Source organism: Peromyscus maniculatus, chromosome 6 (assembly GCF_049852395.1).
Source record: "Peromyscus maniculatus bairdii isolate BWxNUB_F1_BW_parent chromosome 6, HU_Pman_BW_mat_3.1, whole genome shotgun sequence".
NCBI classification, from domain to species: Eukaryota; Metazoa; Chordata; class Mammalia; order Rodentia; family Cricetidae; genus Peromyscus; species Peromyscus maniculatus.
The window spans coordinates 68,934,516-68,957,719 of record NC_134857.1 but is presented as its reverse complement, the minus strand read 5'-3'; the positions used below and the strand labels follow the sequence as shown (position 1 = coordinate 68,957,719).

Genomic DNA, 23,204 nt, shown 5'->3' with positions numbered 1-23,204 from the left:
AGCAGACGCCCCCTTAGGCTCCCGCACCGAGCCCCAGTCCCGGAGCGTCGCTCAGTGGCCCCCAATAGAGCCCAGCCCCTTCCAGCGCTCAAACTCTTTTGTTTTAAATGAACTGGATGGAGCAGCATGGAACTGACGGGAGGGGGGCGCGCCGGGGGCGCCCGGGGCATGCCGGGAGTTGTAGTTTCCCGCCCTCGGGCGCGGGGACGAATTCGGGCAAGGAGGGGATGCGCCCCTCGGGCTCTGCCTACCGCTCACGGGCAAAGCCTCGGGTGGGCTGGGAGTCGTGGTCCGGGAATTTGCAGGAGCCGGCGGTATGCGGGAAGGGAGCGGGCGTGGAAAGACGTCGTCCCCCCGGCCCCGCGGGTCCCGGGCCTTTTTCTTATGGTAATGAGGGCCGGGGCGGAGCGGCCGCGTGGCTGCAGTGTCCTCCCTCCTCCCCGCGCGATCGCGGAGTCCACAGGCTCAGGCCTCCGGGAGAGCGCTCGCGGAGCAGACAAAGCCCGCGGCCGCTATGGTGGGAGGAGCAGGTCTCCGAGCTGCGTGGGGGCCGGGAAGGGGCGGTGGGGAGGGGTGGGGACCCCTGGAAGAGGTTGTGGTCCCCTCATCTCTTAAGTAAATCATCCCCCCCCTCCAGCCCCCCAGTTCCGGGATCTCAGAGACCGCGGCTTGGGAGGTGAGTTAGTTCGCGTCCCCCCCCCCCCGTGGCCCGTGTGCAGTGGCCGGGTGAGGAAGAGGAGGCGCGGAGGGAGAGGATGGGGGTGGGGGGCTGAGCAGGGAGCCCGGAAGGGTCCTAAAGGCTTCGTGTGACTTAGTTTGGGGCCTTGGACTTGGCTAGATTGGGAACCCAGATTTCCTTCATTCCGGAGCCACGAATCCAGTGGAGGAGGTCATTTGTCCCTTGGGATTGTCATTCCGCTGTTTCACTGGCCTCTTACTTTTATTAACCCATAATTCAGCCCCTTTGAACCTAGAGATCTGTTGAAAGAGATCAGAAATAAGTTTTTAAGACTTGACCGAGAGTTGAGAGGGAGTTAGATTGTATTGCAGTCTCTTCTGCTCTACCCTGTATCCTCAGCACTTCCCCCACTTGGATAGCAGTAAGTGGGTATGTCCCGGTGTGTAGGATGTCTTTTTTTTTTTTTTTTTTTTTGGTCTGGAATGCTTTGGGAAACAGAGATCTGAATTAGTCATGTAGTTAGGTTTTGCGTAAAGATAGGGCGGTGAATTGAGGTAGCCTCACAGACCGGGCACAGTGAGGCCGGGAGGGCTAAGTTTAGGCCCAGTTCCCTAAACTGCTTCTTGGAAAGAGGGAGCTCGCCCATCAGGAGGAGGGCAGGAGTCTGAGCAGAGTGCCGAGTGGTGGGAGGGGCTGGTGGCTTATGCCCAGCAGGCAGGCTTTTCCCTTTCAGTGGTGCAGAATCTTGGGCTGAGGAACCTGGGAAGCCGGGCGGGGGAGGGGGTGCCCCTGCATGGAGGGTTGAACAGTTTATCAACACGTTTTGTGGGATTGGATGCTCCTGCCCTCCAGCAGGGGTGGGAGGGGACTGCTGAGTGGCCCTGCTGACTCCTGCTGTCTCTGTCCCGGGAGCCTGGACTAGTGCCGGGGAACATGGGAGTTTCTTAGGGGAAAGTTCCTGCTGGGGACCAGGTGACAGTGGAGCCAGCAGCTGCCCTCCCAGAAACAAGATCCCCCCCAGAGTTTGCCCTGTCTCTGCCCTCCTCCCCACTAAACCAATTAAGGCGGGAGGTTAATGACCAAAAAACGCCTTGGGGATTTGGTCAGGGAAGAAAACAAAGTGCAGAACCTTGAGTGGGGACCGGGATGGCGGCTAAAGGGGCAAGGGGCAGGCTGAAGGTGGAGTGAGTAAGGTGGCACCCCCTGGACCCACATTTCCGCACTAGAGCCCCCCTGCATCAGGGATGCATCAGTCCTTAGCACACACACCCACACACAAAAGGTCATGCTCTTACTCCAGACATCCTCCAAGGCCCAAGAGAGCACTTGTGAGCTTGGAGGGCAAGGTGTGTGTGGACGACTCAGGTGTAGCCCCGGGAACAGGTGTCTGCAGCTGACAGGTGCAGAGGGGCCGTGGGGGCTCTTGCTCCTGAGGCGGAGGCCTCCCTTGGTCAGGCTAATGCTACCCAGTCTGGGCTGCTGTGCACTGGCCCCGCTTAGCTTCCCTGCCCTGGTGGCCATCGTCACCCAGGGCTATGAGGGCAGAGGCCTGTCTTATGCCACTCCCTCTGCCCAGTGACAGAAGGGTGTGGAGGGTGTGTGTTGGTCCCCTTCCGGACCCTGAGGGTGTCTTTCTCTCTCTCCTCTCTGTGTGTGTCTCTCTATTCCTGTCATTGTCTTTCTCTCCCCCCCCCCCAGTCTTCCAGTTCCTATTTTCATGATAAGGAACCAAAGGACTTTGTTGTTGTTGAATTGGCTGTGAGCATGAGATCCTTGTGTGTGTGTGTGTGTGTGTGTGTGTGTGTGTGTGTATACATGTATGGGGTGCAGGGCAGGAAAGGTGACCCAGTGGGACTCGGTCCCTGTGGAAGGCCAATGACAGGTGTGTGGTGGAAAGTGCATATTGTGAGACCTCTTTCCCTGTCTGCTGTGAGCAATCTTTTTGTTGTTGTCTGGTTTAGTTTGGTTTGGTTTGGTTTTTTTAAGACATGGGTTTCTCTCTGTAGCTTTGGAGCTTGTCTTGGAACTCGCTCTGTAGCCCAGGCTGGACTCGAACTCACAGGGATCCGCCTGGCTCTGCCTCCCGAGTGCTGGGATTAAAGGCGTGCGCCACCACCGCCCGGCTACTCTGAGCAGTCTTGAGTGCCCGTTCTTGGCTGTCTACATAGTAAGTACCACAGTCGGACACTTTACAACACTTTAAACCAGCCTCGTGCCTATTAATCCCAGCACTGAAGAGGCTGACGAGTGAGGACCACAGGAGGTTGAGGCCAGCCTGGTCTATAGAGTGATACTCTGACTCAAACAAACAAACAAAAAACCAACAAGAGAGGCGGAGACTAAGATACTTGGTACCGAACCCTCTGACCTGGGCTGGATCCCTGGGACACACAGTGGAAGGAGGGAACTGACTCCCACAAACAGTGCTCTGATCTCCACACAGCACTGTGGTATGTGTCCCTCCCAGCAACAAATGTTTGTTTGTTTTTGTTTTTCAAGACAGGGTTTCTTTGTGTAGCTCTGGCTCTCCTGGAACTCACTCTGTAGGCACACACCTAACACCTGAGGCCTGGGGAGGGAGGGAGACACAGGAGGCTGCACCAAGCCACACCAAGCAGGCTAGCCTCAGTTTACCCCCTACCCCTCCCTGTTGCCCTACTCCTCACAGGCTGCCTCAGTTCGGCCTCCCTCCCATGCGTTGTGAGGTTTCCACTCTCCTTATTCTTACTCAGTTGCATGTTATTTATATGGTATGCACATGCTACAGCACACACGTGAAGGTCAGAGACTGTGTGGGCACAGATTCCATTTCCCTCTACCTTGTGAGTCCTGGGGATTGAACTCGGGTTGTCAGGCTTGGCAGCAAGCTGCTTTATCCACTGAGCCATCCTGGTGCCCTTTTTTATTTTGTTTCATTTTTCGAGACAGGGTTTCTCTGTATAGCCTTGGCTGTCCTGGAACTCACTCGGTAGAGCAGGCTGGCTTCGAACTCACAGAGATCCACCTGCTTCCCTTCTAGAATTAAAGGCATGAGCCTGGCTTGATGGCTTTTTTTTTTTCTTTTTTAGACAAGGTCTCACTCACTGAGACCGGCCTTGAACTCCAGTCTCCACCTCCTAAGTACTGGTATTACGTATTTGCGCCTCTTTTCCTTTTTTTATTTTATTTTATTTTGGTTTTTTGAGACAGGGTTTCTCTGTGTAGCTTTACGCCTTTCCTGGAACTCACTTGGTAGTCCAGGCTGGCTCTGCCTCCTGAGTGCTGGGATTAAAGGCGCGCGCCACCACCCGCCTGATTGTTTTCCTTTCTTAATACCTCTTGTTGGAAACACACCTGGATGTCTAGCCTCTGCCTTTTCTTGCTGAAAATGTGCAGTTAATTTTCTCCCTTAGGCTGGAATGCCCTCAGTGTGTTAATTTCTTTAGAACGGTTTTTCAGTATTTATGTTTTTTTGTGTATGTATGTGAGAGAGATTTGTGTGTGTGTGTGTGTGTGTGTGTGTGTGTGTGTGTGTGTACACCACAGCACATATGCAGGAGACCAAGGACAACTTGAGGAAGTTCCAGGGGTTAAACTCAAGAACTCAAGACCTCAGACTTGGTGGTAAGCTTCTTTACCTGGGAGCCTTCTGACCTGCCCACAACTTATTTCAACTAATGAGAATATGCTGGCTAAAATTCTGCACTGTGTGAAAGTGATCTCAGACTTGATCCCTGCTCTCATGGAAATGTAGGAACTGGCCTACATGGCCAAAGAGGATAAGTGAGGGCAAAACCATCTCTGGGGCTTGAAGAGCCACCAAACTTGGCAGGAAGGGTAGGTGACTGGCCCCTTAGTCTCTCGGCCTGATCTCCAAGCCCTGCGCAGCCCCCATGCTTGGGCCTGAACAGACAACGTTTCTGCTCCTCACTGCCAGATCGCCCACACTATCTGACTCCCCCAGGGATAGCAACAACAAGGGGCTGGGGTGGAGCCTGGGCCCCCAGGACAGCTGGCTAACAAGGCCCCTCTGGGACTCCAGTCTGGGCCCCAGCATTCAGGAGGCAGCGATACTGGAGCTGTGACAGTTGGCCCTTAGAGTCCCCACCCCGTGGCGCCAGCTCTGGTTTCGGGCTGGGTGAGGGAGGGGATTAGTTGCCCTCCTGGGACGGGGAGGCAGTAAACATGGCTCCCTGTGAGGACTTTTCCTCCCTGGGGCCCCACGCTAGGGTGGATGTGAGGAGGGGTTTGGGCCAGGGTGACTTGTGTAGTGTAGACTGTCATGTGCAGGAGGTCAGGGCGGGCGGGCGTGGAAGGCATGTGAAGTCTGACCCTTCTCATTTGCACACTCGGGTTCTGAGACTCCCTTCTGCCTCCTGTACAGGTCTGCTTCCTTTTCAGAAAAGGGAAGAGGAAGTCAGAAAGGGGAGTGAGAAAGACCCTTCCATTTCCTGAAGGTTCTCTTCTTAGATTCTTCAAACTTTGTATTTAATCTTCAATTGTTATTTTATTGCATGTATTTAATGTGTGCATGTACTGTATTTATCCTGAATGTGGAGGTCAGAGTTGCTCTCCTATTGTGAAGGTCCCAGGGACTGAACTCAAGGCCTTAGTGTACTGGGCCACCTAACCTGACCTTTGATATCATTCAATCTTCGCAATTCCATGGAACTGTAATTTCTTTTCTTTCCTTTTCTTTCTTTCTTTCCTTCCTTCCTTCTTTTTTTTTTTTTTTTTTTTTTTTGGTTTTTTGGTTTGGTTTGGTTTGGTTTGGTTTGGTTTTTTTCGAGACAGGGTTTCTCTGTGTAGATTTGCGCCTTTCCTGGAACTCACTTGGTAGCCCAGGCTGGCCTTGAACTCACAGAGATCCGCCTGGCTCTGCCTCCCGAGTGCTGAGATTAAAGGTGTGCGCCACCACCGCCCGGCCCTTCTTTTTTTTTTTTTTAAGACAAGATTTCTCTGTAGCTTTGGAGCCTGCCCTGGATCTTGCTCTGTAGTCCAGGCTGGCCTCGAACTCACAGAGATCCACGTGGCTCTGCCTCCCGAGTGCTGGGATTAAAGGCGTGCGCCACCACCGCCCGGCTTGGAACTGTAATTTCTATCAGTGCTTGACATCAAGAGATCTGAGGCTCAGAGGTTACACAGCTGGTCCGTGGAAATGCCACTGTTCGAAATTAGCGTTGTCTGACTCCAGCCCTGGGCCCCCAGAGGTGGACAGTGGCATTCAGTGCTTGGAGACCTCAGAGGAGTGACATTTAAAGCTGGAGCCGTTTGGGGATACTTCCTGGCTGAGGCCGGTCTGTTGGAACCACTAAAGGGGTGAGGGTCACAGGGAGGGAGAGAGGGGGAGTGTTTCTGGGGGTTGTGTGGGAGCTGCTGCTGCTGAGACGGTTGCTCACTTTCACCCATTCTGGGAGTATGTGTGGCCACCAGGGGGCGCTGCAGACCAGTCACCTCTGCCTCCCAGTGGTCAGGCGGGCCAGGACCCAGGTGCCGCCTGCCTGTGGAACCCATTGGTCTGTGCTCTGCCCCTCCATTTTGGGCAGGACATCCCACACGTGGAAGACAGGAGATCTTGATAGCAGTCTATTCCAGATTCAGAATGGAAACCCTAGGGGGCAGAGACCCGCCAGCAGCTTAGTCTGCCTTCCTGCCCAGTGCCTTCCTGAGTCCCTTGGAGAAACTACTGTTCAGGGGAATTGTGAAGGATGCAGGCGTTTGAGTCCAGCTGGCTGGGTCTGCAGGGAAGTAACAACTACCTGATGAAGATTTGAAATGTTTCATCCAGTGAGCATTGAGCATTGATTGAACTTTTTTGTGCTGCACATTGTCCTAGGCACTGGGCAGACACCAGAGGACAAGGAGGGCGAAACCTGCCCTGGGGTGAAGCCAGTCTTCTGTAGGGTGTTGGGGAGGTGGCAGCGTGTGAAGAAGTAGATGGTGTCCTTCTGGTAGTGACAGTCACTGTGAAGGAAATAAAGCAGGGGGTGGAGGCAGAAGGATCTGAAGTGGTTTGTTTTGGGGGGCTTCTATTGTTTGTTTTTGGGACAGAATCTCACCGTGTAGTCCCGGCTGACCTGGAACTCACTATGTAGACCAGGCTGGCCTCCAGCTCAGAGACTTGCCTGCCTCTGACTCCTGTGGAGTGCTGAGATTAAAGATGTATGCCACCATACTGGGCTCCTTTTGTTTTATTTTATTTGATGGGGCTGTAGCCCCATCTGGCCTTGAACTTTCTGTATAGCTAAAGAGGACATCAAAGTCCTGACTTCCTGTCCCCTCCTCCCAAATGCTGAGACTATTGGCATGTTCCACCACACCTGCCTGAGAAACCAGGGTCCCTGGGGCGTTTCTCTGGGTGCCTGTAAAGCAGCAAGGTGGCTGCCTTTGTGGGTGCTAGTGTTACTGTTGACTTGTTCCTTTTGGGTACTCTCCTTCCCTACACTACCTTTTCTTTCTCTGGAATCCTTCACACTTCTCCCAACAGCCCTACATGGTGAACAGGCACTGGCTTAGGAACTAAGAGCCCCAACTTTTTAATTCTGGCTCTGTCCCCAAAAGGTCCCCCACCCCCAGCATTCCTAAGTTCCAATAAGTGACATCACCACCCACCTGGTTGCTCAAGCCCGAAAACTGAGCCATCTGGGATTTCTGCTTTCCTCTGACTTGAACCCAGTGCCTCGACAAGGCCTAAATGAAACCTCAAGAGTATTTCCTGCCAGGCTGGAGAGATGGTTCAGTGCTTAAAAGTGCTGGCTGTTCTTCTAGAAGACCTGAGTTCAATTCCCAGCACCTACGTGATGGCTCACAACCTTCAGTTTCAGGGGATCCAAAGTCCTGTTCCGGCCCCTGTGGGCACCAGGCACACGTGTTGTGTGGACATACATGCAGGCAAAACAACCAGACATTTAAAATAGAAAATTTCCTGGCATGCATGGTGATGTAATCTGTAATCCCAACACTTGAGAGGTGGAGGCAGGAATCAGGAGATCAAGAGTAGTTGCATCTATATACCAACCTTGAGGAGGATACATGAGACCCTGTCAACAATATTTAAAAACAGAAAATGCTACTTGAATGTTCTCTGTTGCTGTCTGTCCATCCAGCTCCCTGGTGTGTAAAGAGTGTCCTTTGTGGCCTGGTTCCTGTCCAGCTGGACCAGCTGTTCCTGTCCTCACTCTCTCCCTCTGCATAATGCTTGTTCATCTGGCAGGACAGAACTTGACTTGGATGGCACCTCCCATAAACCTCCCCTGTCACCTCTGCGTGTCCATTTGCTACACTGTACAGTACCTGCCTTCGTTTGCTCCTTCACTACACCGGAAACTCCTGGAAAGCTGAAGTCTGATCTAGTGCACTCCTGTGATCCCGGCATCTGGTACATAGACACTCGATGTACAGCAGCTGGACACGTTCCTCTCTCCTTGAACATCCCCCGTCACATACCCACTGCCAGATGTTCAACTGCTGCTTCCCACCATACCTCCCATTCCAGCACCTCCACCCCTGGCCCTCGGTCCTCCGGCCAGCAAGGGGTACTGTCTGCATGAGATTTGCCGTGTAATGTCCTGGGTCCCTCTGCTCTGCAGCACCTAATCTGGAGCTCCCAGACTACGAATGCCATCCATGGTGCTCATTCTCTTTGGCTGATGACTCAGAAGTGATGTCAGAGCATACCCTTTCCCTCGGCCCTGGCAGGTAGAGAATGCTAAAACAAAGTATGAGTGGCTTGCTTTTCCTTTCAGACCTCGCTGGGGATCACGTGCTCTGGCATGACGTGCACACCTCCCGAGGCTGCGCTGGCCCCTTGTGCTTACGCTTCCTTTGCACTCAGCTCGTGTGTTAAAAACCAGTTTGCATGGTCTGCATGCCACGCCAGCCTGAGAGCTGTCTTGGGATGTCACCCGGGTGTCTCTAAAGTCTGGCACACAGCAGGTCCTGTCGACAAATGTGTTTGTGAAGTCAATGAATGAATAAAAGAAGAAAGAGTCACTTGCCATCCTTTGGCCACAGGTGTGTGTGTGTTGATGATGTCTGTGGGTGAATATGTACAACATGGGAGCCAGAGGAGGGGGTCCAGTGTCCTATGCCTCTGCCTTATTTCCTGGAGACAGGGTTTCTCCCTGGCCCTGAGCTAGGCTGGAGCCAGCAAGCACCAGCGATGCTATCTGTGCTCACACAGCACTGGAGTGACGGGCATGCGTGCTTTTACCATGTGCTAGAGATATGAACCCCGGCCCCCAGGCCTGAGCAGCAGGCGCTCTTTGTTCTTGAGACAGGGTCTCAAAACCTTAGTTTTCCCTCCTGTGAACTGAGGACTAGAGGAGCATGGGACATCCTCTGGTGTTCTGGAGTCTGGGATTCTGACAGGTGTTTAGCAACCAGGAAGGGAAGAAGCCCTGATTTGTAGCAATTGCCAGTTCCCAAGATGAAGTCTCTCCCTGTGACTGCAGTGTGAGCAGTGGGCTGTCGCTAACATACAGGAGCCGCCCATCTCCAGCTCAGCACTGAGGGCATGTGTTCCCGCAGAGACAGACGGTGATTCCCAGGTCCTGCACTCGACTCCCTCAGCTGCGGCTTCCCCAGGAGCCCGAGGGTTAGATGTCAGCTTGCTTCCTGCACATAGTTCCAGAAGTTAGAGAGCCTGCTTGGTGTCTCTTCACTTGTGTCTGTAAGCCACAAATGCTCTTCCAGGCAGGTGATTGTCCAACAGCATTCACTGTTGATTGGTTGGCCCGAGTCCTGATGTTCAAAGCTAGGCACACGGATACTGACCAACAGCTTGGGATGCTGTGTTCTGTGGCCGACCTGTCTACCCGGCTAAGTAAGGCAGGAGTTCAGGCCCGGTTTCTAACTCCTTTGACTTCTGACCTCTGACCCTGCTCATGTCAGTCTGACCCTCAGAATGCCTCTTTCCTTCCCTAACTTGGCTCGCTCGCCTATCCTTCCGCTGTCCACATAGCCCACCATTTCCTTTCTTCTCCCTTCATTTCTTCCTGGCTGTCCAAGCAGGAGCTTGCAGGTGAGGGTACCTCTTCACCACCGATGAACACTCGGCCCTGCGTCTCTGAGCCTGAGTTCCGAGTCTATAAAGTGGAAAGAAGAGTAGCAGTTGTTGGGGGCGGGGCAGGGGGATTATTGTGGCCATTGGGAAGCAACATGCTAAATACTGAAGGCACCAAGTACACAGGAAGTGTTTGGTAAGAGGCACGGTGGGTCGGGTGGCCAGAGCGCATGTATTTAATCCCAGCGCTCCGGAGGCGGAGGCAGGCCGATCTCCAAGTTCAAGGCCAGCCTGGTTGACATAGTGAGCTCCAGGACAGCCAGGGCTACACAGAAAAAAAGATAAAGGGCTTAATAAATGTTGGTGTTTTTGTTTTGTTGTTGAAACAGGGTCTTGCTCTATAACCCAGGCTGGCCTCAAACTCAGTGATCCTCCTGCTTCAGCTTCCCAAATGCTGGGATTACAGGTGGGAGCTGCCAGGCCTGACTATATTGACTACTTAAAATAAGTTTTTCATTCATTTGTTTATTTTGCGTGCGTACATGGGTGCCTACCTGCCGCGTGTGGTAGGGAGGACAACTCGTGGGGGTCCCGGTGTCTTTAGGCTTGGAGCCATTCATTACTCACCCGGCCATCTCGCCAGCCTTGTGTTGGATTGTGTTCAAAACTCAGTTTAATCCCTCAGTGGGCAAGGGGCTTGGTATCTGCCCTCCCTCACCCCGCTCGGCTTAGCAGGAGCTCCCCGCTTACTCCGCGAGGATAGGATACTCGTTGTTCCGTGGACGAATGGAGGAATGAACCAACACTTGGGATGACTCCCTGAAAACCGCGAGACCCGCGAAGAAGGTGGAGCTTCTCCCAACCCTGCCAGCAGGTGGCGCCAGCCCCTGTCAGTTTGTTTCCCCGGCCAACTCCCTTGTGTTTGCGCTTCTCACGCTAAGGGTTCTCAGCTTGCTCTGGAATGATGGGGTCTTGAGAGCAGATATGGGATGCCCAGGAAGAAAAAGGATACTGCTGGAGAAAAGTGTCATCCCAGCCGGGCAGTGGTGGTGCATGCCTTTAATCCCGGCACTCGGGAGGCAGAGGTAGGCGGATGTCTGAGTTCGAGGCGAGCCTGATCGAGACAGGCCAGCTAGAGCTACACAGAAAAACCCTGTCTCTAAAAACAAACAAACAAAAAAGTGAAGTGTCATCCGGAGAATAAGGGGCACAGACAGACCTTGAGAGTCCCGAAGAGACGAGCTCTCTTGGGGACACGAAATGAGAGGCACTTAAGTCAATCTGTGAGTCAAAAGCTGAGATCTAGGAAACAGACACTTTGTGGGAGATGATGCGGTGAAATCAATCAGCGAAAGAGGAAAGGGGAGGCCCCGTTTCCATGGCAGCGGTATTGTTTGTGGCAAAGTGGGGACTCCTGGGTCTCTAGTGCCCATGAACAGTGACTCATCACAGGAAAGGAAAGCTGTAGAGGGATCTGGTGCTGGGCACCGACTGGGGACCGGATGTCCTGTGGCTCCGGCATTCTTCCCCACGCTGGTACTGGGAAAGGATTGAAGTTTGGAGGAACTGAGGCAGGGCAGAGGCCTGGGGCTGTGCATGCCACCCACGCCCCAGCCCACGGGTCACCGCTTTTTAGAATTACTGTCTTGCATACCTTTGATCGTAGCACTCAGGAGGCAGAGGCAGGCAGATAACTGAATTTGGGGCCAGCCGGGTCCACAGAGCAAGTTCAAGGACAGCCAGGGCTACGCAGAGAAACCCAGTCTTGGAAAGACCAAATACCAAATAAATAAATAAATAAAAATGGAATTACTGTCCCACTGGACAGGGGAGGAAACTGCCACCCTGGTCCATACTGTGAGAACATGAACAGTAAAGCTGGGCATAGAGCCCAGGACAGTGTGACTCATACCACGTTTGGGAAAATCCAGAAAGCAGACAAAGGTGAACAGAGCTTGGCTGTTGAAAGGATGACCAGGAGCTGGACACAGGGAAGGACTCCATGGCTCTCTACCCCACTTGCCTACTGCCCTGTGTGAACACAGCTCCCTCTGGAGGACCCCATTTGGCACACCTGCAAAATAAGAGAACTAGACTGGAAACTGTTATTTAAAAAAAAAAAATTAGGCAGAAACAGGAGTGTGGCTGCAAGCGTGAGACCGGCTTGGTCTAGATAATGAGTTCTAGACCAGCCTGAGCTACACAGTGAGACCCTGACTCACAAATCAAAATGGGGGGTGAGGTGGGCTAGAGAGGTGGCTGTGTGGTCAAGAGCGCTGGCTGCTCTTCCAGAGGCCCTCAGTTCTAGTCCCAGCACCCACATGGTGGCTCACAGCAGTGGTCCGTAACTCCAGTTCCAGGGGATTCAACACGGTACACTGACTAACCTACATGCCGACAAAGACACATAAAATAAACCTTTAAAAAAAAAATTGAAATTAAAAGCCTGGCTCTTGTGGTGCACGTCTTCAATCCCAGCAGTTGGGAAGCAAAGGCAGGCAGATCTCTTGAGTTCAAGGCCAACCTGGTCTAAAGAGTAAGTTCTAGGACAGCCAGGGCTACACAGAGAAACCCTGTCTCAAAAAACAAAACAAAAAAATAAAAACAAGAAAGGGGGCTGTAAAAATAGCTACACACACACACACACACACACACAGTACACATACATACATGCAGGCAAAAGACTCATACAAATAAAATAAATGAAGTTTTTCATTAAAAGAAATGTACTGAACAAATTATCTCTAAGATCACAAATTAAGGGGGGGCGGGCGGGAGGGCTGGTTTAGTGGTTAAGAGCTCTTCCGAAGAACTCAGGTTCAGTTCCCAGCACCCAGGGGCTGGGTGGCTCACCACAACCATCTGTAACTCATGCATGAGGTGCACAAGCAGGACACCAATGCACATTAAAACAAAACAAGAGGCTGGCAAGATGTGTGAATGGAGACCCGAGTCCCCAGCCCTAGAAGCCACATAAAGGTGGAAGAGAAAACCGAGAGTTGTCCTCTGGCCTCTACACACGAGCGCCACCTTGAGGAGGCAGGCAAACTTCACGGCCTGGCGTAGGCTAGAAATCGCGGTAAGCCCACCTTTTTCCATCCCAAGAGAGCAGACCCCAATTCTGGTCCAGCCAAAATCCCTTGTCCCACACTCTCTGTCCTGGTGGAACAGGACTGGCGGTAAGGGAGAGGGGCCGTTCTGTCTGCATGCCTGCCAACCGCCCCGTCCTCGATAGCACGGGGGTTCCCGTCTCCCCTAGCTGTTGTCAGGATAGTTTCATTCTTTATCAAGACGTGTTTTATTCAGTTTACATACCAACCACAGATCCCCCTCTCGTCCCCCCTCCCGCCCTCCCCCTATAGTTTCATTCTTGTTCAGCAGTGGGGCCCCTATTGTTTCAGGACAAAATGAGTATCCCCATCCACCCCAGGTCTCGATGGAGAGAAGGCTAGCCCCTCAGTCCCCCTTCCCTGTCAGGAGAACTGATGCAGGTAGGAAGAACCTTTAAAGTGTGATAGCTGGGCGACAGTGGCACACTCGTGACTTTTTGTTTAACTTAAAAAAAAAAAAGGGGGGGGGGGACTGGAGAGATGGCTCAGAGGTTAAGAGCACCGACTGCTCTTCCAGAGGACCTGAGTTCAATTCCCAGCAACCACATGGTGGCTCACTACCATCTGTAATGAGATCTGGCGCCCTCCTCTGTATACATAATAAGTAAATAAATCTTTAAAAAAAAAAAGCTAAAAAAAAAAAGCCAGGTGGTGGTGGCGCAGCCTTTGACCCCAGCACTTGGGAGGCAGAGGCAGGCGGATCCCTGTGAGTTCGAGGCCAGCCTGGTCTACAGAGTGAGTTCCAGGACAGCCAGGGCTACACAAAGAAACCCTGTCTTGAAAAACAAAAACAAACAAACATTTGTTTGTTGCTGGGAGGGACACATACCACAGTGCTGTGTGGAGATCAGAGCACTGTTTGTGGGAGTCAGTTCCCTCCTTCCACCGTGTGTCCCAGGGATCCAGCCCAGGTCAGAGGGTTCGTTACCAAGTATCTTAGTCTCTGCCTCTCTTGTTGGTTTTTTGTTTGTTTGAGTCAGAGTATCACTGGATAGACCAGGCTGGCCTCAACCTCCTGTGGTCCTCACTCGTCAGCCTCTTCAGTGCTGGGATTAATAGGCATGAGGCTGGTTTAAAGTGTTGTTTCATTTTATCATTATTGTGTACATCATGTGGGGGTGGGGGTGACAGGATGGGTGCACGCTACAGTGCACGTGTGAATGTCAGAGCTGTGGAATTGGGTTTTTCCTTCCACTTTTTCTACATGGGCTCTGGATGGGACTCAGATCACCAGTTCTAACCCTGGCCTGTGCCTTTATCCACTGAGCTGTCTCCCAGGCCTTTATTTTATAGAGGCTCCCTATGTAGCCCTGGCTGGTTTAGAACTCATTATGTAGACTAGGCCAGCCCCAAAGTTACGGCAACCCTCCTGCTTCTGCCTCTGGAATGTTTTGATGTTGTTGTTTTTGTTTGTTTGTTTCATGGCAACCGGGGCCCATAGAGAGGAAGCAAGTGTCGAAGGTCACAGAGAATTCACAGAAAAATGAACTAGATTCTTGCCTGCAGAAAGGGCTCAGGAACAGAGGGCAGGGGGTCACATTAGGTGGTGGGGTAGCGTCAGATCTGTAGTTAGAGAGTTCAGATCACCTCGGAGCTCAGTGAAAACGACCCGTTTCCAGGCTCTCGGGGAGGCCCAGTGGGCTGGACGAAAGCACTTGTGAACTGGACGTGGTTGCTTGTCATGGAAGGCGAGGCCCACCTTGTCGAACCAGCAGACCCCTTTGAGGGCTTTTAGAGATGGAACCAAGTGTCTCCAACCGCTGTCCCTCCAGAGCGCTGAAGGTGTAGGAACTTCACCACACTCTCCACAGGCAGTCCTCCTGGGGATGGAGGGGAGGTGGGTGGCAGGTTCCTGCAGACCCCAGGGGTACCCAGAGGCTGTGGAAGCTGAGCACTAATTAGAACTGGCTTCCATAATTGGGCTTAATGGACTCCTTGTGATGGGCAATTAGGATGCTCTGTCAATTAGCACAGGGAGGTGGAAACTCAGTCCCTGCTGGACAGAGCCCTGTAGGAAGACCGGGTTTGAAGAGTGGCCCCCGCGGAGGTGGTCCCGCTGCCCGGCCCCTTCCCTGCAGCCATGGAGCTGGAGCCATAGGTCCTCCTCTGCCTGCCTCTCTCTGAACCCCATTTACTCACTGACTCGCACCCTGACTTCACTGTTCACAGGAGCCTGGGGTCTGGGTCTGGCTCCCCCGCTGGTCTCCTGGGTTTGGTGGCTATGGGGTGAAGGTGGAGAATGTGAGATTTGAAGACCAGTCCCATTCACTGGTTGTGTGATACTGGGCCTGTTGTGTAGTGGGTATTTGTTTCACCTTTGACCTTGGGGAACCAGCCCCTAGGGCATCGTGGTCTCTTGACTAGCTTAGACCTGAAGAGCACGTACGAGGGACCCATCCGGCTCTGGCGTTCTTGAATGGTGGAGAATGACTCACGTGGCGGGAAAGCAGTGTGGGACCAGTTCTCAGCCTTCCAGGACTGCGATGGATTTGCCTTCCCCTGGGTTAGTGAGTTGTTCTCCTCAATATAATTCCTTAATAAATAATTCCCTTATCGATTATTGGTAGACTTTCTGCATTACTACTGTGGCTTGTTTTCTCACCTCAACTACGGAGCTGATGACATCCCTTCTGAGGAGGGGTCCAAGTGAACATACATCATTTACAACAGTGCCTGGCAGTGGGAACATTCTGGAACTTGAATGTTACAATTCCCACTCCACCTCTTCACTTTAGAGTGACAGGTAAAACTGTGGTGTGCCAAAAAGTCCTCCAGCCTCACCCTAATTACTGAACCAAAATATACAAGATCTTGGCCACTGGTGTGTGTGTGTGTGTGTGTGTGTGTGTGTATGGTAAACATGTACTTTACACTGAGCTTTACATCTTTACACCGGCAGCTTTGACCTTGAACTTCTAATCTTCCCACACCTCTTGAGTGCTGAAGTTACAGACATGAGCCACCACAAAAAGTTTATTTAGAGCCAGGAGTTAAAGTCAGGGCTTCATGCATGCTAGGCAATCACTCTATCAACTGAATTATAACCCTCAACTCTCTTTAAACAATTTTGGTGATCAGTGAAGATTGAAGATGCTGAATGGTCCAGAAAGATCCCCAAGCCTGGCACAGCTCCTCTCTGCCCTGAACTATGAAGGACCCCTCTGCTACAGTTTGGACAGGAACTCATAACTATCTGCTTGGCCGGAAGCAGATCCCTCTCCCCTCACTCAGAGGCCTCTGTAAAATGAGAACACTCCTGTGTCTTGCTCCCTTCCCAAGGCTGCCCTGAGATTACATATTACTGGCAATAGGACCTGCTATAAAAGTAGGCAATTATATTGCTCATTCCCTTGATAAACATTATACCCCATCTCCTTTACCCACAGTGACTATGGAGTTATCATGGTGGTGTATACCTACAGAACACAGTCATGAATCACCAGACAAGTTAGGCTCTTAGGCCAACCTCTGGTTTGATTTGGGTTTGAGCTTTTTTTTCTGGGGATTGGAAGCACCTAGAACAAGCCCCGACACAGAATGGCTGGCTCTTGTGTGGTGTTGTGTTGCTATTGTGAGCACTCCCGGTGTGTGTGTGTGTGTGTGTGTGTGTGTGTAGAGAGAGAGAGGCTCAGATGGGGTGTAAGGGCAGAGTTCAGGGGAGAACAGCAGTGAAGGTAGGTGGACAAAATGGGGGTGAAGCTGAAATTTGCAGAGTAGGGTGTGTCGGGAAAGGAGAGGAGGAGGGGGCACATCGAGGGCACTGTCTTGTGAGGACGCTGGGCTGAGGTGTGCAGCGTCCCTTCTGTGGACCACGTTATACCAGGCTCTGGGAACACAGGTGGGAGGGGCAGGTCTGGCCAGCCTCAGCCCTCAAGGGGGCACTCTACCAGGGGAAGGGGCGTGAACAGGTAGCTTTACTGTCCCATGACAAGGAGACCAGGGATGTTGGAAGCTTCATGGAGGCTCTGAACCTAGACGTTGTGATCCTTGGACAATGGGTAGGGGTTGATCTAAGGGCAAAGTATGCGCCTAATCCTGAATGTTGGCTTAGGTTGAAACAGGAGAGACTGGGATTGTCGGCATTCACTGGGCAAGTGCTAACTCTGTGGGTGCAGGCAGAGCCTGGATCATAGAGGGCTTTGCAAGCCAGGCCAAGGAATTTGGACTTCATCCCGAACACAGGGAGAATCTACTGATGGCTTGAAGTCTTGTAGAAACATGAATGAGTTTTTCTTTAGCAGACGTTCAAGAAAAAAAAACAAAAAGGAGGGCAGAGGCGAGGGTGGAGGCGAGGAGAAGGATACCTTACCCAGGTGAGGCCAACAGGATCAAAACCAGGAAGCTGGGGATGCTGCTGAGAGCGAGAGGAGCATGGGGGAAGAACCACACGACTTGGGGGTCCTTGGCCCAGAGAGATGGGGGGCTGGGGCCGAGTTGCATGAGCTGGGTCAAAGTTGCATGAGGACACATAACGGACTCCATTCGGACCAGGCCTAGTGGCATGTGCCTGTCATACCAGCTCTTGGGAGGCTGAAGTGAGAGAATTGCCACAAGTCTGAGGCTGCCTGGGCTACCCCAGGACACCCTGTCTCCAAGAACACTCCATCTGAAGTCAGGAACGGTGGCGGCGTATGTCTGCGATCACAACACTTGGAGGACGGGTGGGAAGGGCAGGAGGTGTAGGGTTCAAGGTTGTCTTCAGCTACATAGCAAGTCCAAGGCCATCTTGAGTTATAGGAGTCTAAGTCTCAAAACAAAACAAATATCAGGTGATGCACACCTTCAATCCCAGCACTCTGTAGGCAGAGTCAGCCAGAGCTCTGTGCATTCGAGGTTAGTCTGGTCTACTCCAAGACAGTCAGGGCTACATAGAGGGAACCTGTCTCAAAACAAAACAAAGACCAAAAACATCTGTGAGGCTCTGAGCTCTAGGTCTAGTGCCAATAAAATAAAATTAAATTAAGCCGGGCGTGGTGGCGCACGCCTTTAATCCCAGCACTCGGGAGGCAGAGCCAGGCGGATCTTTGTGAGTTCGAGGCCAGCCTGGGCTACCAAGTGAGCTCCAGGAAAGGCGCAAAGCTACACAGAGAAACCCTGTCTCGAAAAAACCAAAAAAAAAAAAAATAAATAAATAAATAAATAAATAAATAAATAAAAATAAAATTAAATTAAAATGTATGTAGGACACTGAGGAGGGGCCAGTGCTGAGCTTGGGAACCCATGGGGCCTCCTCAAAGAGTTCAAAAGAGAGGAAGGGCAGTGAGTTAGTTCTGGGTAGTGCCAAGCCTCTCATTTCCCTAGCCTCTGGGACCCCCTGTTGGGGCAAGCCTGTTTGGCACAGTGATGCTTGCTCCGTGACACTGTTTTGGAGCAGTAGTGGTGAGCAGGTCCGGGGCTACTTTCTGCTCCCAACTTGTTGGGAGTGGGTTCTGAGGGGGCAAGAGTGAGCCTTCAGGGTGCTTTGACATACTGCTGACCCATAAGTAAGGACCCCACACTTCAGCTCAGGCCTGCCTTACCTGGAGACTGAATACTGCAGGCTTCATGCTTGTCCTGCTGTAGCTGGTTGTCGTACAACTGAAGTCCAACTCAGTCTACTACCCTCCAGTACCTACGTGGGAAGTCACTGCCAGGGTTCCACTCCCTGGCAGCCCCAAGGCCTCCCGTGGTGGCCAGTTGCCACACCCTAGCCTGCCGGCCTAGGATACACCCCTCCTCCCCACTTCCAGCCCCTCTTCGGGCCTCTCTCAGTCTCCTGTAGTCAAGCCTTTGCCCTCCCTCTTCAGGCGTTGGTTCATATGAAAATGAGCCATGAATTAACTCTTGGGAGAGAAATCACAGAAAGCAGGAAAGGGGGCCCTTGGGGAGGGGATAGTGAGTCACGTCTTTATGTGCAGTTTTCAAATTTTCCAATGGGAGTTTGGAGAACAACAGGCTTTTGGTTGCCAGCTCGGATGTGTTCTCTCTCTCTCTCTCTCTCTCTCTCTCTCTCTCTCTCTCTCTCTCTCTCTCTCTCTCTCTCAGCAGGGTCTCCCTCTAGCTTTGCCTGGCTAGGAGCTCAAGGCCTAGAGCAGCAAGACCTTGAACTACAGTGATCGGCCAGCCTCTGACTCTCCAGGGCTGGGTTTAGAGGCCTGTACCACCACACCCAGCCGGTGTTCCGTTTCTATAGACTTAATCCCAACTACTGTGTGTACCCACTTCTGAGCTCTGCTCTGTGGCCCGGGATCCTCTCCTTTCCCTCCCTTTGTAGATCTGTGCTGTGGTGAGGGTTCTGGGAAGTCCCTCTTATGGTCTGGTTTTAGTCTCTCTTCTGCCGATTACCCATTTCATCCCTGCTTCTGAGTAGACACATGGGGATTGAAGGGAGAGTGTGGGGACTTGGCCCCTGGGGTCACTCTATCCAGACCTCCAAACCTGAAAGACCACCAAGTCTTAGCCTCAGGAGTTTTCTTCCCGGTCCCTCCCTACCAACCCTTCCTGCCACCTCTGCAGAGGGCCGGGTACTGAGGGTGAGAACACGCGGCCACCTGGGAAAAGCCGTGGTGCAGAACAGCGGCCTCACCCTGAAGAGGTGGGCCCAGACGAGCGTCTGCAGCGGGTCCTCTGGGTCCTGGGCCCCATAGGCCTCAATATACCCTGTGCCAGTGCCATTGGAGTCAGGAGGTCCATTTTGCATACAGTTCAGCAGGAGAAATGGAGGCGGTGTGTATGAGACCTAAGGCGAGTGAGAAGGTGGCGATCCTCTCAAGAAGGTTCAGGAAGGCAGCCCGTGCCCCTACTCCAGCCCGGTTTACAGACCCTGAGCCCCGTCCGTGACTGCCCTTAGATGCTTCCTCAGGGGTCCTAGACTGGCTGCCATTCTCTCCTACCCACCTCCCAGTGTCTGACTAATCCTTCCCAGCTGCATGGCACATCCTGCCCCTGCTGTACCCATGCCAGCGACAGGCCACATCACATGGGCTACATCTGGCTCCGTTGGACACACCCTGTCCTTCCCTCCCGGTCTTTCTGTCTTTCTCCCAGACCTCAGGACCCCCACCCCATGGAAGCCTTAATGGAGCACCCTTCTCCCTCCTCCTGCCCCGCCGGTCCCCCAAACATCTTGACTTCACCCTCAGCATCCCCTCCCTCACCGAATCCTGGCCTCCTGGCAGCTTCCTCCCCAGTCCTGCCGAAGCAGCAGATTGAGAAGCGGGGTACTCATTACAGTTTCTGCTCCCCAGAGCTGTCTGGGGCTCGGAGAAGACCTGCAGCCCAAAGGTTAAATTTCCCCTTGCCCAGCTCTCCTGCCTCTTGCCAGCTGATCCATGGTACATTAGGGGCATAGCTGAGCCTCCAGGTTTGGGGTGAGGGCCAGAGGAAAGCCTGTGGCTCACCTTCCAAGCTTTCTTTTTTTTTTTTTTTTTTTTTTTTATGAGGGATGAGGAGGAGCCTGGAAGAGCCTCCAGCTATTGGCCTCCATCCTCCTTCCTGTCTGCCTAGCAACTGTTGTCATAGAGTAAATATTTGCCCCACCAAGATCTGGGGTTGATGTACTGGCGTCAGCCAGCGTAGTTGCCCCTCTCCTCAATTCCATGGCCTCTCTACCCAGCTCCCCTCCCCCTCCAGGGTCTGGGCCTGCCCACCAGCTGTGGTTCTGGCCCTCCCTCATGGCCCGCAGCGCTCCAACCTTCTCTTCCCCTCTGGGCCCCTTGCTCAGTTCTCTCTGGTCCACCCTCTGCTTCCTCACATCTCCATCCTCTAAGAGATTGAGCAAGGGCTTACTCCAAGTCAGGGTTCTCTGGCCCTGCACGTCCCTCTGGACGCTTCACCTGAGTGTGGTTCCTTTGACACTGCTGTGCTCATGAGGCCCCAGGCTTCCTCCCTCCAACAGGAAGTATGTCTGCCTCGAGATGTCCCTCAACTCCATGAAGCTCCTGGGAAAGAAGAGAGGCACTGAGCCCCATCTAGCCCAGGAGTTCCCCATCAGGAAGCCAGTACCATTTTTATCTCCTCTGAGGAAGCTTGAGGGCATCAGAGACAAAAGGCCACTCATACCTCCTTGAGTCTGGGGGTCCTGGCTGGAAAGGGAGCCTGTTTTCACCTTGAGCTGAGGCTAGGGTCGGGACCTCTTCACTGTCTCCCTCTTTATCTGTCTCTGTGTTAAGAAGCACTTTAGGCCAAAATGCTCCAGGGTACCCTGTGCGTTTAGAGCTTCCTGGACAAAGATGGCCAGTGGGGTATCCCTCTAAGGCAGGCCCGTGGGCCGGCTTAGGGACAGTGGACAGGGCCATCGCCATGGGGGAGCTTCCTTGATGAAGGTCTAGGAGGGAAGGGTTTGCTGCCAGACTCTGACGCTCTTTCTGTCTTCTAGGAGTGAATGCTGCTCAAACAGTCGGTCCCCACTCCCCACCCCCACCTGCTGGTCTCACAGGGACCTAGTCCCCCTCCCACTTGGCAACTCTGCTTCCCTATTTCTTCACAGAAGTCCCACTCTCTAATGTTCCTGGGTTCCAGGAACAAGAGTTGTGGAGGCAGACTTTGAGGAGTCTGGGGACTGGAGACAGTTGCAGACAGTTACCCTGAAAGGAGCCTGCCAGTGTTCCCACAAGCTCGTATGTCAGCATGAACCGCAGCAAACAGCACAGTTGACAGGGCAGTGGGGTGCTTGCCTTTAATCCCACAAACCAACAACAACAAACAAAACCAAAAAGTTGTTTTCTTTTTTTTCAAGACAGGGTTTCTCTGTGTAGTTTTGGTGCCTGTCCTGGATCTCACTCTGTAGACCAGGCTGGCCTCGAACTCACAGAGATCTGCCTGGGTCTGTCTCCTGAGTGCTGGGATTAAAGGCGTGTGCCACCACCACCTGGTGTCTTTCCTTTCTTATTCTTCCTTCTTTAAACATTTTTAAAAAGATTTATTTATTTTATGTGTGTGAATGGTTTGCCTGCACATGGGTGCCCGATACTTGTGGATGTCAGAAGAGGGCATCAGATTCCCTGAACTAGAGTTATATGGATGGTTGTGAGCTATCACATGGGTGCTGGGAACCAAACCCAGGACATCTCCAGAGCAGCCAACAGTGCTCTTAACTGCTGAGCCATCTCTCCAGCCCCTCCCCAACACACACACACCTTAAAAACAATAAACACAAAACAGGGTCTCACTCCTGTAATCCAAGCTGACTTCATGTGGACATGTGGCTGAGCACCTCCTTCCACTTCTGCTGTTCCTTCCTCAGCCTCCCACCTGCTGGGATGAGCCATCGTGCCAGGCTTTGGTTGGCTTGCTTGCTTGCTTTGCGCTCCCTCCCCCTCCCCGCCTCCCTCCTCACTATGTAGCTTAGGCTGGCCTAGATCCACCTGCCTCTGCCTGAGAGTTCTGGGATTCGGGGACGTGCCCCACCATGCGCAGCCAGGTTGTGTTTATTTTATTTTATTTTTTGGTTTTCTCTGTGTAGCTCTAGCTGCCCTGAAATTCACTCTGTAAACCAGGGCAGCCTCGAACTCAAGAGTCCACCTGTCTCTGCCTCCTGACTGCTGGGATTAAAGGCGCCAACCACGCCCGCCAGGTTGTATTTCTTGAAGAGGGCGTCTCCTACAAAACTGTGTGCTTTAGGTAAACCGACCGGCCCTCTCAAGATTAGCACTAAACGTTCCTTTTCCTAGGAAGCCCCTCAGTCCTGGGAAGAACAGGGCGATCGATCGCTCACCCTCGTTCCATGCCTCACAAACGTTTTGGTCACCTAGACAAGGATTCCCCCCCCCCCCCACCCCACTTCCTGGAAATGTTAGGGGTTGCGGTGAACCGACCCTTTTCTCCTGCGGGCATCCTGCAGTTGTGGCGCTTCTGTTTGTTTCCTTGGCAACAGGGAAAGGAAACCCCCCATTTAGGAGGCCGGGGAGGCCCCAGCAACCACACACACAGATACACACACAGGCTTATGTGCGTCACCCGCCTTCTGCACTGCAGCCGCGGGCTGGGGAGGGAGCGGCCCGCCAAGGAGCAGCCGGGATACCCACCCCGGCCCAGTCGCTGGGGGGGACGGGCAGCCACGTGCCCCGCCCCCGGCCTGCCCTTTCCGCTCAGATCTCCCCCGCCCTCCCCAGTCCCCAGCTGGTACTGCGGAGGCTGGGCATAGAGAGGCAAGCAGGCGCTGTGGCAGGCCTTCAGCCCCCAGCCTGATCTTTGTTGGGTCTAGTCTGGTGTGTATTGTGTAGTGGTGAGTGCTGTGACAGGTCCTGAGAACTCCAGGCGCCCGGGTGGGGGGACGGGGAGGGGGTTTGGAACGCAGAGACGGTGGAGCGCCTCCTAGGTAGGAGCTAGCTCCTGGGCACACTCCAGTTTGCTGCTGGGTTGGGTTCCCGCCTAGTGTTTGGGGCTTTCTTTTTTGTTTTTGGTTTTTTTGGTTTTTTGAGACAGGGTTTCTCTGCGTAGTTTTGCGCCTTTC

General features: G+C 52.9%; 1 protein-coding gene across 3 annotated transcripts; it reads left to right on the top strand.

Annotated features, from left to right (window-relative positions):
• The first annotated feature begins 107 nt into the window (after positions 1–107).
• LOC121830204 (uncharacterized) lies at positions 108–11,814 on the top strand. 3 transcript variants are annotated; one of them, XM_042279309.2, is made up of 3 exons: positions 108–387; positions 638–676; positions 7,872–11,814. In XM_042279309.2, the coding sequence occupies exons 1-3, from the start codon at positions 108–110 to the stop codon at positions 7,997–7,999; spliced, it is 447 nt and encodes a 148-aa protein (XP_042135243.2). In that variant the 3' UTR covers positions 8,000–11,814. The 3 variants fall into 3 exon arrangements, 2 of the variants coding, with proteins under 2 accessions (XP_042135243.2, XP_076430548.1); XM_076574433.1 differs by having other exon boundaries at positions 7,765–11,814; XR_006073244.2 differs by having other exon boundaries at positions 180–314; positions 7,765–11,814.
• The last annotated feature ends 11,390 nt before the right edge of the window (positions 11,815–23,204 follow it).